The 16,485-nt window shown below is 56.4% G+C and overlaps 2 protein-coding genes across 3 annotated transcripts; both read right to left on the reverse strand.

Annotated features, from left to right (window-relative positions):
* Positions 1–31: 31 nt before the first annotated feature.
* Positions 32–10,414, reverse strand: PLIN1 (perilipin 1). The gene is made up of 11 exons (XM_016217170.2): positions 10,372–10,414; positions 8,260–8,311; positions 7,335–7,442; positions 6,605–6,663; positions 5,449–5,653; positions 3,886–3,968; positions 3,077–3,341; positions 2,624–2,796; positions 1,588–1,782; positions 1,035–1,280; positions 32–596 (listed from the first exon to the last, which is right to left on the reverse strand). The coding sequence occupies exons 4-11, from the start codon at positions 6,647–6,649 to the stop codon at positions 285–287; spliced, it is 1,524 nt and encodes a 507-aa protein (XP_016072656.2). The 5' UTR covers positions 6,650–6,663; positions 7,335–7,442; positions 8,260–8,311; positions 10,372–10,414; the 3' UTR covers positions 32–284.
* Positions 10,372–15,453, reverse strand: PEX11A (peroxisomal biogenesis factor 11 alpha). Of its 2 annotated transcripts, XM_087829253.1 has the most exons (4): positions 15,394–15,450; positions 13,596–13,785; positions 13,340–13,455; positions 10,372–11,500 (listed from the first exon to the last, which is right to left on the reverse strand). In XM_087829253.1, exons 3-4 carry the CDS (start codon positions 13,434–13,436, stop codon positions 10,929–10,931), a joined length of 669 nt encoding a protein of 222 aa, XP_087685379.1. In that variant the 5' UTR covers positions 13,437–13,455; positions 13,596–13,785; positions 15,394–15,450; the 3' UTR covers positions 10,372–10,928. The 2 variants fall into 2 exon arrangements, with proteins under 2 accessions (XP_087685379.1, XP_087685378.1); XM_087829252.1 differs by lacking the exon at positions 13,596–13,785 and having other exon boundaries at positions 15,394–15,453.
* Positions 15,454–16,485: the final 1,032 nt, after the last annotated feature.

The following is a 16,485-nucleotide window of genomic DNA, read 5'->3' on the forward strand; positions in this document are numbered from 1 at the left end:
ACAAGTCTGATTAAAGAAGTGAGGCATCAAGTCAAGCAATTAATCTTTTAGTAAAAAAAAAAACACGGGACAATCAAAGCAGGGTGCTGCTCTTATTTTTCTTAAAAATTGGCTGCAGGCTTAGCCCCAAAAAGATACTCAAAAGATGACGTGCGAGGCTCAGGGTGCCCAGGGGGCTACTCTGACGAAGTCAACTCTCTCGGATGCGTAGCTTCTTACTTGCTGGCGCCACAGGCCCTGGCTCCCTGGGCGCGGCGCTGGGCAGCGCACCGGGCGCTGGGCGCTCAGCTCTTCTTGCGCAGCTGGCTGTACTGCGCGCGGCCCAGGATGGGCTCCATGACGCTGGGCCGGAAGAAGCTGTCGCTGACCCTGCGCGCCGGCTTCTCGCGGGGCCCGCCCGGGAAAGACGAGCGCAGCGCGGCGGGCAGGTCCCCTCGGTCCTCCAGGCCTGGCCCCCTCATGCTGCGCAGGCTGCCTCGGTGCTGCGCCCAGCGCGATGTGGCCTCCGGGCCGGCTGGCGGCGCTGCAGACGCCCTGCGCTCGGTCTCGATGTTCTGGAACTCGCTCTCGGGCTCCATCAGTGACAACCTGGGGAGCTGAGGGCCAGGCAGCCCTTCAGGGCCGGGTTTCATCTGCCTTGAGCCTCCCGCCCACCACCCCCGAGTCCCCGCCTCCCAGGAGCAGCCATTAGCAGGGCACAGGGCCTCTGGCACAGGGGGATGGGGCGCGCAGGGGAGACGGGAGTCCAAAGCCCAAGGCAAGGCCGGCCCTCCCAAAAAGATTCTGGACCCCTGGTGCCTCCTTCAGGGGTCTTTCAGCGGGAGCTCAGTGGCTACCTGACCCGTCCTGGGGCCTAAGCTGTGGGCTAAGAGCAGCCCCCACACTGCCCCAGCCAAGGCCTCAGCAGATCAGCCTGCTCCTCAGCCCTGAGGATCACAGGATCCCCAGGAGATGGGGACAGCGGCAGCCCCACAGGGAATCTGCTTTCTGACCTGTCCAGGCCCCAGGGGAGGAGGAGGGGGGCGGATACTCACCGGCACATAGTTCACCACTGTGTCCACCACGTTGTCTGTGACCCCCTTCAGGGCTTCTGACAGGGACATGGCCCTCCCCTTGGTCGAGGAGATGGCGGGGGCCGGTGTGAGGTGCAGCACCCTCCCTGCAGTGCCCAGCACAGCTTTAGGTGCCCACAGCACAGCCGAGATGGTGCCCCGGACAGCCTTCTGCAGGGTGTGCACCGTGCTGCCCAGGATGCCCTGCGGGCGGGGCGGGGCTGCTACCTGGGGGCCAGAGCAAGGTCAGCGCCTCCTGCAGCAATTCCCTGGCCCCTCCTTTTCCCTCCCCTCCATCCCCAGACCTAGAGGGGAAAGAGCGTGGGCACCTGGCTCTGCTGCTAGCTGTATGGCCTTGGGCAGGTCACTCCCCCTCTCTGAACCTGTCTCGTCTTCTGCAGTGGGGACAACAGTCTCTGCCCTGTCTACGTGACGGCTGGTGTGAGGGTCAGCTGAGACAATGGCGTGCAGTGCTGTTGGCCGGGCCTCTGCTCCTGACCTCTGGGCTGTGGGACGCGGTCAGCTGGGCTCTCACCTCGCTGAACTGCTCCGCAGCCTCCTCCTCCTGTTCGTCTTCCTTGGTCTCCTCTGCCTCGCTGTCTGTCTGGTCATCCTGGGCTTCCTCGTAGGCGGTGGCCAGGTTGTGCAGCCAGGGCACCCGCACCTCGCTCTCCCGCCGCCGGGACACCACCTGCATGGCCGCTGACGCACTCCACTGGGCCAGGCTGTTCTGAGGAGCCAAGGAGGTGGCCTCTGGCTTTACGGCCCAGCAGCCAAAGTGCCTCAGCCTCAGCCCCAGGGCCAGGGGTGGGGGGACAGGGCCTAGCCCCAGTGGACGGTGCTTGAAACTCCTCATTGAACGAGTGGCAAGTGACACCAAGTGCACACACCTGAGTAACCAGCACAGGTCAAGACCGAGACCACTTTCAACCATGCAAGAGCCACCTGTGCCGGGCCGTCAGTACCCCAACGGTGACCACCTTCTGGCCTGACGATGGCTGAAACGTGTTGCTGACCTTCATGCTCTAACACTGACCTTAGTTTCTTACTAAAGTTCCTTATGAAAAAATCCCGCCCCTCTCTGCTGAAATACACAGAGACAAGGGAGGAGAGAAGGCACCCCTCCCTGAGCCTGGGACAGGCAGCTCTACCTCCAGTGCAGAGGGATGCAACTTAGAAGCCTCCAGAAGGGAAACTGGAAACTTGGAGGCAATTAGGGACACTGTCCAGCTGGGGGCCTCTCCCCAGAATGGATTCATGCCTTGTTTATTTCCAGGTGACACTCCCTAGTGCTGGACAGCAGCTGGGGAGGGGGTCTCTGCTCCCTGACAGGTAGGAGGTCCCCCAGCGAGAGGCCCAACTGGGGAAATGAAGAGGGATGGGACCCAGTGGGAGAATGGGAGAGACAGAAATGGGGGGGGAGGACCACCCTGGCAAGGCAGGCCTGCCCTCAGCTCACATCCTGGACTTTCTCCCCCTGCAGCCTGGAAGACTGGCCCTGCGAGTCCTCTTGTCCTCAGACCTGAAGTCCCAGCCCAGGCTGGGGTTCAGCCTGAGCTCAGGGCACTCACCAGGGGTGCCACACCTGGGATCCACATGGCCAGGGCGTGGCCCTGCTTCAGCACCTGCGCTGTGGTCTGGAGCGTGTGTCGAGAGAGGGTGTTGGCCAGGTTCCCAACCCTGCTCACAAGGCTTGGCTTGGTCTTGGGGGATTTCTGGGCCTGCTGGCATCCTGGAGCAGGGGCTGGGTTGAAGTTGGGGGGAGAGGAGGGAGAGCAGGTCAGAGGAGCAGGGAAACTGGGCTGTGTCTAGGGCTGGACAGCTGTTGCCCCAGCTCCACCGGGCTCATGGTGATTCTCTACTTACAAATGGGGAGAGGGGCTGAGTGAGGACGGGTGCGTCTGAAAACCCCCTGGATCCCCCTGCTCCCGAGCAGTGGCTGGACGAGCCCTCACCCATTTTGCTAATTCCCAGGGGCCCACTCGCTCCCCAGGGTGGGTCCAGCAGCCCCTACGGGCATATACCTGACTCTTCCTTGTCTGGAGGGAGGAGGTACTCAACCACCTTCTCCACACCACCCAGGGCCAGGTCGGCCCCTCCAGAGGCCAGCCGGCCGGCTCGGGTGTTGGCAGCATACTCGGCAGTGTCTTTGGCCACCCCCCAGGCGAGCTCGCAGCTGGCCAGAGCAGCCCCCAGGACCTTGTCGGAAGTACTGGCGATGGGCACACTGATGCTGTTCCGGGCGCTGCGCAGGCGGGTGGAGATGGTGCCCTTCAGCTCCGAGGCAATCTGGGGGAGTGGGGGGAGGGTCAGACACGTTTAAAGGCCAGGGGGACTGGCACCAATATCTGGGCACCTGGATTAATGGACAAGGTCAGAGACTTACTCCCCAAAAGCACCTGACCTGCTGTTACCACAGCAAACACCCAATGACCATGTATCCAGGTGAAGTGACTTTTTATGGGTTCATGGTCCCATAAAGGGTTGGATCTTGAGGACATGAGACTGCAGTCCTGGGGTCTACAAGTGTGACCAGGATCTCAGGTGCCTACAGTCACCACTTGGTACCACACAGGCCCACAGGGTGTCTCAAGGAGGGGGTGTCAGGAATGGGGGGCCCATCTGGTACCTGCTGGTGCCACAAGCCTGCCTTCATTTGGCTCCACAGGGAGCGGGAGAAGCATGCTGTGTGGCCTAAGGGGCAGGCAGCTGCCACCAGGCCCGGAGAGCGCTCGCCCCAGAAACGAAAGCCCCCGGGCCACAGCATCCACAGCCCGCACCCTCCCCTCCCAAGAGGCAGAGACCACAGGGTGTGAAAGAAGAGAGGGCTCACCTTTTCAGGAGGGTACTGCAGGGCTGGGATCTTCTCCTCCAGGTGGTCCAGGCCCCGGCAGGCCAGCTCATTGGCAGCTGTGACTGGAAGCAAAGGGCCATGGTGGGGTGAGCCCTCCCCACACTGCGAGAACCCAGCAGTGCCGAGGAAGGCCCCCGGAGCCCTCAGACCCCCCAGCCCTGCTTTCTCCGGAGCATCACGAGCCTGAGGCCCAAGGCCACCTCCAGCCCCCTGTCTGCTGGGACTGCTGGAGACCAGGCTGGCTTCTGCCATTTGTGTGGGAACTGGACTCAGGCAGACCTGCACCCAGCCCCGGGACCACATCTACAGTGTGTGGCTCCAGGTGAGTCACAGCCTGCCTACCTCGCTGTCAAGTGTGGATTAACGGTGCCTGGAAAAAGTGACAGAAGCTATGTGTATCAGCAACAAACACAAGGTGGAGCAGAGGTGGGAGAGGAGGGGCAGCAGGGCCCTGGGCTGGGCCGCCGTGGGACCAGTTCCAGTGGTGACAGACTCCCAGCCACAGCCAGCACAGGCCCCGGACCGTCCATGGCATTTCCTTTACCCTCCAGGAGTGAGGATGGTCAACACTGGGCAGAGGGTCACAGGGCAGAGAAAGGAGAGGTGCTCAGAGGCTGTGGGGACAAGCTCTGCAGCCGTGATCCTGGGGATTAGTTTTAGAGGCTATTTATATATACTCTTTCCTATATACATATATATATATCTCCAGGTATCTTAGTTTTCTTCACAAAGGTTTTAGTAGAGCCCAGATGACGTGGCCGTCTTCTAATTGGGCAAAAAGAGACCCGGAAAATATCTGAGGGGCGTGTAGGCAGGGAGGCGGCCCAGGGCCTGTGCCCCCCTCACACCTGTCCTCTCCTGTTGGCTGTGCGGACTCCTCAGACCCCCATGACTCTCTAATCAGGATGGTGGAAAGCCCTGGACTCTTGGTGCTGCTGGAATCTCCCTCAACCCTGTTCAGAGCTGGGCCTTGGAGACCACGTTTTCAAATGGGGGCAGAACAATTTGATAGCGGCAGGTCTGAAAAGCCTGCAGGGAGGATTGTCCTGCCCCTCCAGGGCCCTGGCTGATAGCTCTCTGCTGCCCCTGCCTGTCACGAGCTGGCACCATCTGCCGCTGGGCCCAGAGGGCATCCCTGGCCCTCCATTCCCCCAGCCCTGTTGCCTGCTGCCCCTGCCTCTGTGCCGGACTCTGCTACTTCGTGCAGCTGGGTTGGGAGCTGAAGTGGGCGTCTGACCTGCCATGGGCCCCACTCCCTTGCATTGTGCACACAGCTCTGCCCATCCCTCCTGCCCACCAGTTATCTTGCAAGATACCAGCTGGGCATCTACAGGTGAGAGAAGATCTACATCTACATCTGCGTCTCTATAGTTCCATCAGCCACATCTGCAGATGAGAAGACTGCAATGAGTCAGACAGGCACGTAAGCAGACAAGCAAGCTATCAGATGATCAGACAGACTGACAGGTGGACACACGAGCTGGCAGGCAGGCAGTGAGCACATGGAACAGGCGGCGACCTCCGATGGCCACAAGGACTCACACTGCGTGGACAGCCTGCGGACCACCGGCTCCATGCTCCAGGCGGCCAGGCTGCTGGCGCCCTGCACGCCCTTCTCGTAGGCATTGCACACAGAGGCCACCAACGGGTGGGCCTCCTTGGTGCTGGTGTAGGTCTTCTGGACGCACTCGCAGGTGCCACTCACCACGGGCAGCTGCAGGACCCGCTGCAGCACGTTCTCCTGCTCCTGGCAGGGGATGAAGGTGTTTGAGTTGTCCCACCTTCCTCTCCCAGCCCCCCGGAAGGCTGCCCCATGGCCACAGAGCCCACTGGTGGGGCCAGCCTGGGTCCAAGGGACCTAGGAGGAAGCCAGGCCTCAGTGGTCTCTGGACTTCCCCCAGAGAAACAGGAGCCAGCCTGTGGGCTCCTCTGGTCACAACCCAGCTCTGCAGGGCTGCCGAGGCTGCTGCTGTCCCCCAGGCTCCAGCCCACCCCACTTACGCCGGCTGATACAGAGTTTCTGTCCATATTAGTTTGGAGACTTTATGTAAACATTTCTCTGGTCCCGCCTGTCATGCTGGCCCCACAGCCTGGGATGCCCCCCATGCACCTGCTGTCAGATTCCCAGGGCAAAGGGCAGTTAAAGCTAACGTGGGACAGGGGGAGTGTTGCGCGGGTTCACAGTTGGAACCGTGTCTAAACCAGAGGGGCCTTGTCGGGAGGTTATCAGGGACATCCAACATGTCAAACCATCCAGGTCCCATGGAAACCGGGCCGACACACAGCACTGGACACGCTGCCCCTCACCCGCCCCGCGTGCAGTAGTGCAGGCAGAGCGCTGTGTGCCTGCGAGGCGCCACTGTCCCGCACCACGCCACGAACAGCCTGGGTCGCAGCACACAGCGGCTCTGCACCTGGGTTTGGAATACAGCAGCTCCTGTCTCCTCTCCCTCCCAGCCGGCATTCCAGTTCTTTCCAAAGGCCTTAGTTTTTAACAGGCATCTTCCTCCCCCCACCCACCCCACCAGGTCCTCTAAAAGTCCCCTGCAAAACAGTGAGGGTGAGAGTAACTAAGACCTAACGGTGAATGAACTTTAGTGTCCTCTAGACATGTCCTGCTCCAGGCCCCGAGCCTCCCCTCCCGGCTGCTTCCTCGGCCCATGCCCTCTCCCACCTCACTTACACCCACATTACTTACAGGGCAGTCTCCATCCGGCAAGGCGGGGCCCTTGTTAACTGCCATCGTAGCTCCTCAAGCTGCAAAGCAGAAGGCCCCGGCCAGTGAGCAAACCTCAGCCTCAGACGCACAGGGCCAGTCTCTACCCCTCGTGGCCTCCAAACGGGCCCAGGCTGCCTGGGAGCTCAGTGCCTGGAACAGGAGGCATTAGGCTAGGTTTCAGGTTTAGTCTTTTTTTTCTTTGAATGAAAAAGCTCTGGCCCTGGCCGGTGTGGCTCAGTTGGTTGGGCATCGTCCTGTACACCGAAAGGGCGCTGGTTAATTCCCGGGCAGGGCACATGCCTGGGTTGCGGGCTCAATCCCCTGGTAGGGGGTGTGAGGCAGCTGATCAATGACTCCCTCATCATTGATGTTCCATCTCTCCCTCTCCCTTCCTCTCTCTCTAAAATCAATAAAAACATATATATATTTTTTTAAAGATAAAGTTCTGCATTAATTCCTCCTTTTAAGCAAGCATCTCTGCCAGTACTTCCTTCTATGCTCAACTGAGCGAGAAAGCAGTCCCTCTTAAAACCAGCTATTCTGGCTGTGCTCTGGAAAAGCGAGTGGCCCCAGACTATCGACTCAGAACTCTTGCCGGTCTCTTTGTCCATAGTAAAAATTCCCAGGAGACCCTGACCCTCAACGTCTTTTCCTTTCTCTCTCAGAAACCAACCAGGTAAGGCAGGTGTCCCAGGACCCCCGCACTCACTCTAGCTGATGCCTCCGTCCCAGAGCCTGGGCTGCAGAGTGTCTCCTCCGGCAGAAACGATCCCAGCTGCTCCGAGGAGTCTTGGGCAATGCTATGAACACCTCCCAGCTAGAGGAGGGCAGAGGAGAAGAGAAAGCTTAGTCAGTCGATTGTCATGGTTATTTGACCCAGGGTCCCCCGGGCATATCCCAACTTCTGGAAGACTGAGCCAACTGGGAGGGAGGTAGATGGCAGAGCTGAAGGGGATTCAGGCTCAGAGGAGTCATTATTCCAGAATCATGAAATATTGGTTCTATAGCGTGTTTCTGGCCCCCAGTTCTCAAAACCCTGTTTTCTAGAAGGAAGGTGCTGGGATATATACCACTAAACTCGGAAGCTCTATAACCTTTGGCTCCTCTTTCAGAGGGTCCTGTGGGGCTGTTTTCAACCCATTTTCCCCCTTCCCTCATGTACTGTCAGGAGCGGATTTTGAACAGTGATAGCTAATCCCACACAGGAACCAGAGTTCACCTGGATGTGCCCCTCTGGTTACGAGGAGAGGCTGCTCGGTGAGGGAGAGAGCCAGAGCTTGGGTCGGCTCCCTGCCAGTCTAGCCTTGGAGGGGGCAATTTCAATCCTGTCAATTCTTAGACTTCAAGGAAGCTTACTGAACTCCACCTGGCCTAAGCTGCCACCAGAATATGCCACTGGAGAGCCAGCTGGACGTGGTCGAGTCTGGAAAAGCGAGCACTGACCAAGATCCTGCTACTGGTCAACAACCAAGAACTGTTGCCTCGCACGCCTTCTTTAGCAATGGGTCAGGCCGGGCCCGAGGTCCAGTTCCTGCCCACAAAGGATGGAGGGAGGACTGTGGTGTAAGCCATGGTGTCCAGACCGACTGAGAAGGGCCTTTCAGTTAAAATGGGCAGGAGCAGACAACACTCACTTCCCTCGTTGTTGGTAGAACTGTGTCCATTGTTGACTCTCTGAGTTGTACGCTGTGGGCAATGGAGAGAGAGGCAGAGGGTGGGGGGAAACTGAGCTCCGCGATAGGTCCTTGGTCATCAAGCCTGTACCTGTGACACAATAAAGCAGGGACTGAGTCAGGAGAGGGAGAGTCCAGCAGGGAGTAGTATCTGATGTGTTTAATACTTATGGGTCCAACTGGACTTCAGACATGAAAGGCAGCAAGGGAGAGGAGGGGAGGTAGCTAGAGCGGCCTCTGCCCTCGCTGCGAAGTTCAGGGTGGATTAGCCAAGGGGCTGTGTCTGGAGAGCAAACCTGGGCCAAAGGGCAGCTTGCAGCCTCTGGAGAGGTGGCTGCGGGCCAGAGGGAGGAGAGGGCCCGGTGCCTGGGAGCTCTGCTGACAGAGCTGGTCCTCTGGCCGCGGTGCCACGAGGCCAGGATGTGGGTGAGAGGTGAGCGAGGTGAAAGGCCCGGGAGTCCCTTGAGAAGTGTCTGCTTTCCATGAGCAGCTTCAAGGACATAGTTCCCTTCTCCCTATCTGCCTGCCACCCCCCTCCACTGCCACCAGCACCACAGGAGCACAGGGGCTTTGTCATCTGTGCACAGTGGACCCCAAAACTAAGCAAGGCTCTCAAACGCTGAATGAGTTAAGTTCTCAGGGAACGGGGCCTGTTGCGAATGGCCTGCTTGTACATCCATCAGGAACATCTTGGTTTTTGAACTGCTCGTGAATGTGGAGGCTTGAGGTGGGGGGGGTGTTAGTTAAAAAGGAGAGAGATGCACGGAGAGGGAAGTACCGGGGCACATGCATCCTAGCTTTTCACAAATTCTAGAAGTGGCGCATTCCCCAAACTCCCACGGCCCACCGTAACTCAGAAAGGACAAAGGTCCTACCACGGATACCACAAAACATGCCTCCAGGCAGAAGCCAAAACCCCACTGGTGGGGCTGAGAGGACCCCCTCTGGGTAGCAGCCTCGATGAGATCTCAGGGGCCTATTTCAACCCAGGCGTCCTACGTCTAAACCCCCTCTGCCCTCCTCCTCAGCAGGGGTCTTCCAGGGGAGAGCTCATGCACCAGCTCACCCCACCCACCGTGACAGCTCTGCTTAAGGTCCTCCCCGTCGCCTTCCTGGGAACTCTCCTCCAGGCCCAGAACACAGTCACAGAAACGCGAGTCCATTTTGTCTAGAAATTTAATCAGATGTACTTAACCTATTATGGTACAGGACCTACACAAGGTAAAAAGAGTTGTTTAAACGACTTATTTGCCCTGATCTAGTAGCTTACATCTCTCTCCAAATTACCAAAATGTTCTTCGTCAAATCCTGTATTTTGATCACTTTGAAAACAGAGTCGGGGACCTGAGTCTAGTTTCCACAAAGCTCAACTGCATTTAGGGGAAATTTATTTAGTGCATACGTCTTCTCTCTGCCACTCAACGCGACAGCTTCATGGGCAGGGCTGAGGTTGCCCCCCTTCTCTACGTCACCTCCCGCAGGTTAGAGGGTCTGTAATCACAGAGAAGAACCCTACACCCAAGACAGGAAGCAGGGGCATGCGTAAGCAGCCGCCACTCAATATTCCAGTGTCCCCTTCACCAGCCCCTACACCTCCCAGCCACCCTACACATATGAAGTCTGACTGGTCATAGAAAACTGCAAACCTCCTATGTTCAGAATATTCATGAAACTTAACTGCATAAATTTTGATAAAAATTAACGTGGAAATGCCCAAATTGTCATATGGCTTTAAATAAAACAATCTAGCTGGTAAGTCTAAATATGGCTTTAATTTTTGTAGAAAAGAGGAACCACTGACCAACACAGGTTCTCAAAGAGGCTTCCTGCACAGGGTTCTGGACAGTCTCCACTCCCCCTCCACCAGGACACAGTGGAATGTCATGGAAAGAACAGTGGACTGAGAATCAGAGGAATGGGGCTCTGGCCTCAGCATTTTTAAACCTGTCCCCTCATCTGTCACAGGTGACCTACAGGTCCCCCCTGGGAACGTCCACATTCCTTTTACAAGTTCCTTCTACTGCTTCTGACTTTCTGCTGAGTCACTGCACCACCTAAAGACACAACATATACCTTGGAGGTTCCTGATGCGTTTCTGGTTCTACTTCCAGACAGAGGACAGGACAGGAGTGCAGTGATGTCAGGGCGAGCAGTTTCACAGGCTACAGGCCCAGCTGCCCCATCCTGCCATGGGCCTCTGTGGAGGAAGGGGCCTGCCCTGAGCTGAGGGCTGGGAATCAGACCTGCCGTGGTTGTGCAAGAGCAGTGAGGCACGCAGCTCAAATGTTACTGTATATTAGTGTTCACTTATTAGTTGGGCCTTTTAAAGATTTGTTTTCTTTCCATTTTTATTCATTCAGCAAACACTAAGCTCTTACTATGTGCATGAGAGGCTCAATGAATGCTAGACGAAGGGAAAATACTCAGAAATTCAGAAGTCACCGCAGCACTCCAGAAAACATATGCAAATCTTCATGTTCTCCCCTCTCCATTCTTGGCCCAGCCTCTGCTCACATACCAGGCGGCTAAATGCTCTTGTGAACAAGCCTTCAAGCACAGGCTGACATGGTCTGTGCCCCACACAAATGTCCATTCCACCAAGGGGTCTGAGCCTGCAGCCTGGAATGGCCTCAGTGGATCTTCAGCTTCAGGTGAGGCCAGGCCACGGTGATGATGCCGGCCACAGAGGACACAAGACCCCCGAGTCCAATGACGCCAGCGTTGGACTTGTAGATCCCCAACTGGTCCAAAGGGTTCAGGATGTCACAGAGGTTCTTCACCGTGTCCAGCAGCAGGGGAGGGTGCTTCCTCAGAGAGCGGAACAAGAGCAGGAGGAAGGACTGGAGCCATTCCGTTTCCTCATCAGCCACATTGTACCCCAGAGGATCCTGGGATGGTGACGTCTCCTTCTTTGCCCTGTCCTGTGCGACCTGCTCCATCTGCAGGGAGATTTCATACAGATCCCTGGCCAGGCTCAGTAGGAGAGAGTAGTAGTAATGGCGCGCAGCCAACACCCGCCATTTCTCTTTGTTGATGCCAGAGGCAAGTCCCACGCTCCTCACCCAGAGGACGGTGTCGCAGATGAAGTAAACCACACGGTTCAGGTTGGCGAGTGTCAGACACAGGCGGGGCACCAGGTCCGTGGCGTGAATGCTCTGCTGAGTGGCCTGTACGGCGTGCACCACATTTCCCAGTCTGAACCCTGCAAGGAGAATCCATGACAGTAACCGGTTATTGAACCACTACGACAGGAATGCAGGGTCCCTGCATCGGGGGGTAGGCCAGCACCAGTCTTTAACAACAAACTGTCACTTGAGGCTCAGACCTTGCTCAGGAAAGGAAAAAGACTTTACAGTATGTTTGGGACACCTAACATGACCCTGGAAGGCACAGACAGTGGCTCTTTGACTTGACTGCCCCTGTCAAGTGCACACTTAGCACTGCCTATGACACATGTCAGCACTGTTCCACCTGACTGCTACCAGCCTCTACCTCTTTACACAGAAGCTACTATGGTAACGTGGACCCCAGAGGCAACATTCTCTTGGAGAGTCTGATCCCTTTTATTTGCTTTCCAGATAAAAGGTTGCTTTAAAAAAAACAACACCATTATCGACTTGCCATTTCTCTGGTCCAAACCCCCCCTGGCTCCTACTGTCGAGAAGACTACACAAGAAGTGAAGGTAGTAGGATCTAGTGGACACAACAACTAATAATATTGTCTTATGTGACTCCTGGTTGAATTAAAGCAACCATTGCAAGGCAAGTTCTTATCTGAGCATGTAATTCAATTAATCAGAGATGTATCAACCAAATATTTATGGATCAGTCAGATACTCAGAATGAGTTACCGTCCTAAACTTTCCTTAAAGGACTGTACCTTAGACTCAGCAAATGCTCTGAAGTAGCTGCCTTCAGGAAACTTATAATCTCAGAAGAATGTTTGGTATTATTTTATCAAAAATAACGCAGAACAAAATATGCATTGAATGAATAATCCTGGGTTCCAGTTCTGGCTCTTGCACTAACTGGACTTGAAGGACTGGTGACCTCTAAAGGACCTCTGAGCTCCAACACGCTAAAGAATCTGAGAGCTTCTATTCTTGGTCCTCAAAGCATCCAGAAAAGCTCACCCCACCCTGCTTGACAACTTAAGTCTTCTCTCGCCAAACTAGTTTTCTCACTGATCCTCCACAGGACTGTTTGCCCTGGGCCTTTGCTAGAGGAAACCACCCTTCTAGAGCGCTCCTCTTCGTCCTCTCACTAGCCACGCCTCTAGGTCCACCTCCTCCAGAATGCCTTTCCTTCCCCCTACCAACATATCTGGCGCTAAATCTAGTAGCATTATTTGTACCACGTGATCTCAGTGCTCCCACAAAGTCCAGGACCATGCCTGCATGAAGCAGGTGCTCACAAATAATTGCTCAATACCTGATTTCTACATTCCCCCTGACGTCTGCTTACCTGCTGTAGCCTGGTTCTTCTCAACCAACCAGGAGTTGGGCACACAATTGTTACTAGAATCACAGGATTTCCCAGTACACCTTACTGGTGAAGTGAATTAAATGAGCATAAAACACTGACTTCACTTTTTGCCCTTAACACGAAACCACGCCACAAACCGTCTAAGGCAATGTATCCATCCATTGGCCCCAGCAATCCCTCAAGAGAAGGGGAGAGGCAGGGAGTCCAGGATACAGCTATTCTGTTCTAGGGGTCACAAAGCATTCCCAGGAGCCAGGAGCTCACGCTGTGATTCTGAGAACTACAGGTGAACTGACACGACGTGTGTCCCACGGGTTATGATTAACCAGAAAGATACGGGGCAGCAACGAATGTGAACACAGCAGGTATTTGTGAGTGACGTGAACAAAATCAGTCAACTTTTCAGACCTGTCGCTCCGTGAGGGCAGACAGACTGGTCGACTTCATCAGTGAACCTGAATGTCTAGAAATGAATGTTCTAGAAAGTATTCTGTGAACTGCAGAGTCTGAGGATCCACGGCAGGAGCCACTGTCCCTCAAGAGACAGGGTACTTACATTTGCGGCCAGTGCTCACACTAGACTCCAGCTTCTTGAGCTTCGTTACCACCTTCTCTTTGTCAGCTTTAGGCTCTAACAAATATCTAAGCAACATGCATGTGTACTGAGTGGCTCTGAAATGGAAAAAGAAAAAGAAAAAATAAGGAGCGATTTACACGCCAAATAAAACTTGATTCATGATGTGAGGGGAGGAGAAACGTGTCTTGCCAAAGGCAGGGTTTCCAAGGCCATTTCTCATGCAAGCAGCTCTTACGAGAGCGAGATTCTGCAACAGTCACTCCACAGGGCCAAAGGGTAGAGCCCACGATGGAAATGAACACAAAGGTAACAAAGGCGAGCTCGCGACGACACAGAGAACAGCCCCTCGAAGGGCCTTAGGCTGGCATGGAGAAGTGGGTACAGTGATGGCGGTAAACTGCACAGAAACCCCCCTCGTGCTAGGCCTGCAAAGATCCACCGTCGTTACCTTCTCGAGTGCAGAATGATTCTCCCGATTTCTGAAATGAACTTTTTGCCCATAGACTTGACCAAGTACTTATGTGGCAGGAGACACGCTCAAAGTAGAACCCAATGAGAAGTCCACAGTTTGGACATTGCCTAATTTTTATTTTTATAAGGACCAAAAACACACCAATACACAACTACGTTTGCCTACTGGCCTTTCAAAGCTAATTACTATTTTATATGAAATACAGGCCCCCGTTTCACACTAAATGTCCAATAAAGCGATGACCGTCACGACTGCAAATAACGATGCCTTACTAACAGAAACATGACAAATGAGAACTTTTACACCCCACGACCGAACATCTAAATGCACTTGGGCCCGGCCGGGCGTGGCTCAGCGGTTGAGCATCGACCTAGGATCCAGGAGATCGGGGTTCGATTCCCGGGCGGGTCACATGCCTGGGTTGTGGGCTAGGCAGCCGATCAATGACTCTCTCATCATTGATGTCTCTCTCTCTCCCTCTCCTTTCCTCTCTCTGAAATCAATAAAGATATATTTAAAAAAAAAAAATGCACTTGGCAGTCTACTGATAGAGCAGGTCTGTGTCCACGGATTGGAGGCTTCTGCGTGTGTGTGTGTGTATATATATAAAAAGGAACCATTCTTTAAATCTTTCCAATTAACAAGAAGGGTGCTGTCTACTGATAGAGCAGGTCTGTGTCCACGGATTGGAGGCTTCTGCATATATATATATATATATATATATATACACACACATACATATACATATGTGTGTGTGTATACATATATATATATATAAAGGAACCATTCTTTAAATCTTTCCAATTAATGAGAAGGGTGCAGTCTACCGATAGAGCAGGTCTGTGTCCACGGATTGGAGGCTTCTGCGTACATATATATATACGTGTGTGTGTATATATATGTGTGTGTATACATCTATATGTGTGAGTGTGTGTGTGTGTGTGTATATATATATGTACATATAATGCCACCAAATCTTCCCAATCAACGCGGAGGGCGCTCTGGCTCGGTAGGGAGACTGGAGCGGGTGTGGAAGCTGGAGCCTCGCAGCTCCGCCCTCGCCCCGCGGGTCCCCCTCCGTGAGCCGGGGGGTGAAGCACCCGCGGGTCCCGCTCCGTGAGCCGGGGGGGGGGGGGGGGGGGGGGGGGGCGAGGGGGTGCGCGGGCCCCGACCCGCCCGCACAGCGCCCCGGGGCCTCGCCGGCCCGTTCGCAGCGCCTTTCACACCCAGCGGGGTAGGAAGAGCCGCTCGACCCACGCGCAGCCCTAACTCGGGTGTTTGCTTGGACTGAGCCCCAACTGCCGCTGTCACTACGGTTTTTTGTGGGTTTTTTTTTAACGAGCGGACATCGCCCGGGGCCCTAAAGGACGCGGGGCTGAGGAGCGCGCCGCCGCCGGCCCGGCCTCAGCCCGAGACTCTGCGGCGGCAGGCGGCGCGGGCCCCGGGCCCCGGGCCCGGCCGGGAGAGGGGGCGCCGGCCGCGGGCTCGCCCCGCCGAGGCCGCGGTGCAGCGCGCGGGGGGCGGCGGCCGGGCTCCCTCCTGCCGGGCGCGCCCGCCTCACCTGAAGAGCCGGTCGCGGCCCTGCGTCTGGTTGGTGAAGCGCGTGAAGGCCTCCATGGCGCCCATGCGCCGCCCATGCGCCGCCCCTGCCCTGCCCGGCCCGACCGCGAGTGGCCCGGGCCCGCGGGTCCCGCGGGAGGAGCACCGGCCGCGCCGCCCGAGGGGCTGGGCTCCCGGACGCAGGCGGGCGTCCGGGGAGCGACTCCGCGGGCTTCCGGTCGGCGCCGGAAGTCGTGGTTACTAAGGCGACGCCAAGCCGCCGGCCGGGTGAGCGGAATCCCTCGCTTCCGCTCTGCGGGGCCGGCGCTTCCCACGTGGGTCTGGACTTTCCCCCGGCGCCCGGGTCCCCCTGGAGGGGCTCTTGGGGAGCGTCTCCCGGCCTCGGGCGGGTCGCGGGCCCCCAGGAGCCCCAGGAGCCCCAGCGAGGGCCCGGGTGGAGAGTCCCCTGACTCTCAGATCCGCCCCTCGGGCAACAGCAGCCCCAGGTCCCGGGCGCACGTGCTTAGGACGGGAGAAGCCGACTGGGGGGGGGGGGGTGTCTGTACTTCCAGCCTGGGGGCCGGTGGAGCGGGAGGCGCGCTGTTGGGGTTGGGGAGCAAGGGATAGAGGCTGCTGCTGCTGCCCGAGATCCTGAGACGCTTAACGGGAAGATGCGGGGGGGCAGCCGCGGGCCCCCACGGAGTCCTGCGCGCCCCTCCTGCGGGGCTTGAAGCGGCCATTAAATAAATGATGTTTTGGGTTTTGTTTTAAATATATCTTTATTGATCTCAGAGAGAGGAAGGGAGAGGGAGAGAGAGAAACATCAATGATGAGTCATTGGTCGGCTGCCTCCCGCTCGCCCCCTGCTGGGGATCGAGGAGCCTGCACGCCACGCCTGTGCCCTGACCGGGAATCCAACCGAGACCTCCTGGGTTCATAGACCGATGCTCAACTGCTGAGCCACCCTGGCCGGGCTAAATCATGTTTTAATTTTTGGGTTTGAGAGACTGAGAAGGGGGGGGAGAGGGGAACCTCGACCCCTCGTTCCACCCATCTCGGCATCTTCTCAAAGTCCTTCGCTTCCTTCCTCATCAGCCCTCCAGAGTTTCACAGC

The sequence above is a fragment of the Miniopterus natalensis genome, chromosome 22 (assembly GCF_054644295.1).
Source record: "Miniopterus natalensis isolate mMinNat1 chromosome 22, mMinNat1.hap1, whole genome shotgun sequence".
Taxonomy (NCBI): domain Eukaryota; kingdom Metazoa; phylum Chordata; class Mammalia; order Chiroptera; family Miniopteridae; genus Miniopterus; species Miniopterus natalensis.

What these genes read in the sequence shown, in the direction of transcription:
- PLIN1 (XM_016217170.2), bottom strand. Translation starts at nt 6,649, where the DNA reads ATGGCAGTTAACAAGGGCCCCGCCTTGCCGGATGGAGACTGCCCT. An exon ending in TGCAGTACCCTCCTGAAAAG is followed by an intron (nt 3,342 to 3,885) that starts GTGAGCCCTCTC and finishes CCACTCCCCCAG; the next exon opens with ATTGCCTCGGAGCTGAAGGG. An exon ending in TCCAGACAAGGAAGAGTCAG is followed by an intron (nt 2,797 to 3,076) that starts GTATATGCCCGT and finishes ACTTCAACCCAG; the next exon opens with CCCCTGCTCCAGGATGCCAG.
- PEX11A (XM_087829252.1), bottom strand. Translation starts at nt 15,449, where the DNA reads ATGGAGGCCTTCACGCGCTTCACCAACCAGACGCAGGGCCGCGACCGG. An exon ending in GGCCGCGACCGGCTCTTCAG is followed by an intron (nt 13,456 to 15,393) that starts GTGAGGCGGGCG and finishes TTTCCATTTCAG; the next exon opens with AGCCACTCAGTACACATGCA. An exon ending in TGTGAGCACTGGCCGCAAAT is followed by an intron (nt 11,501 to 13,339) that starts GTAAGTACCCTG and finishes TTCTCCTTGCAG; the next exon opens with GGTTCAGACTGGGAAATGTG.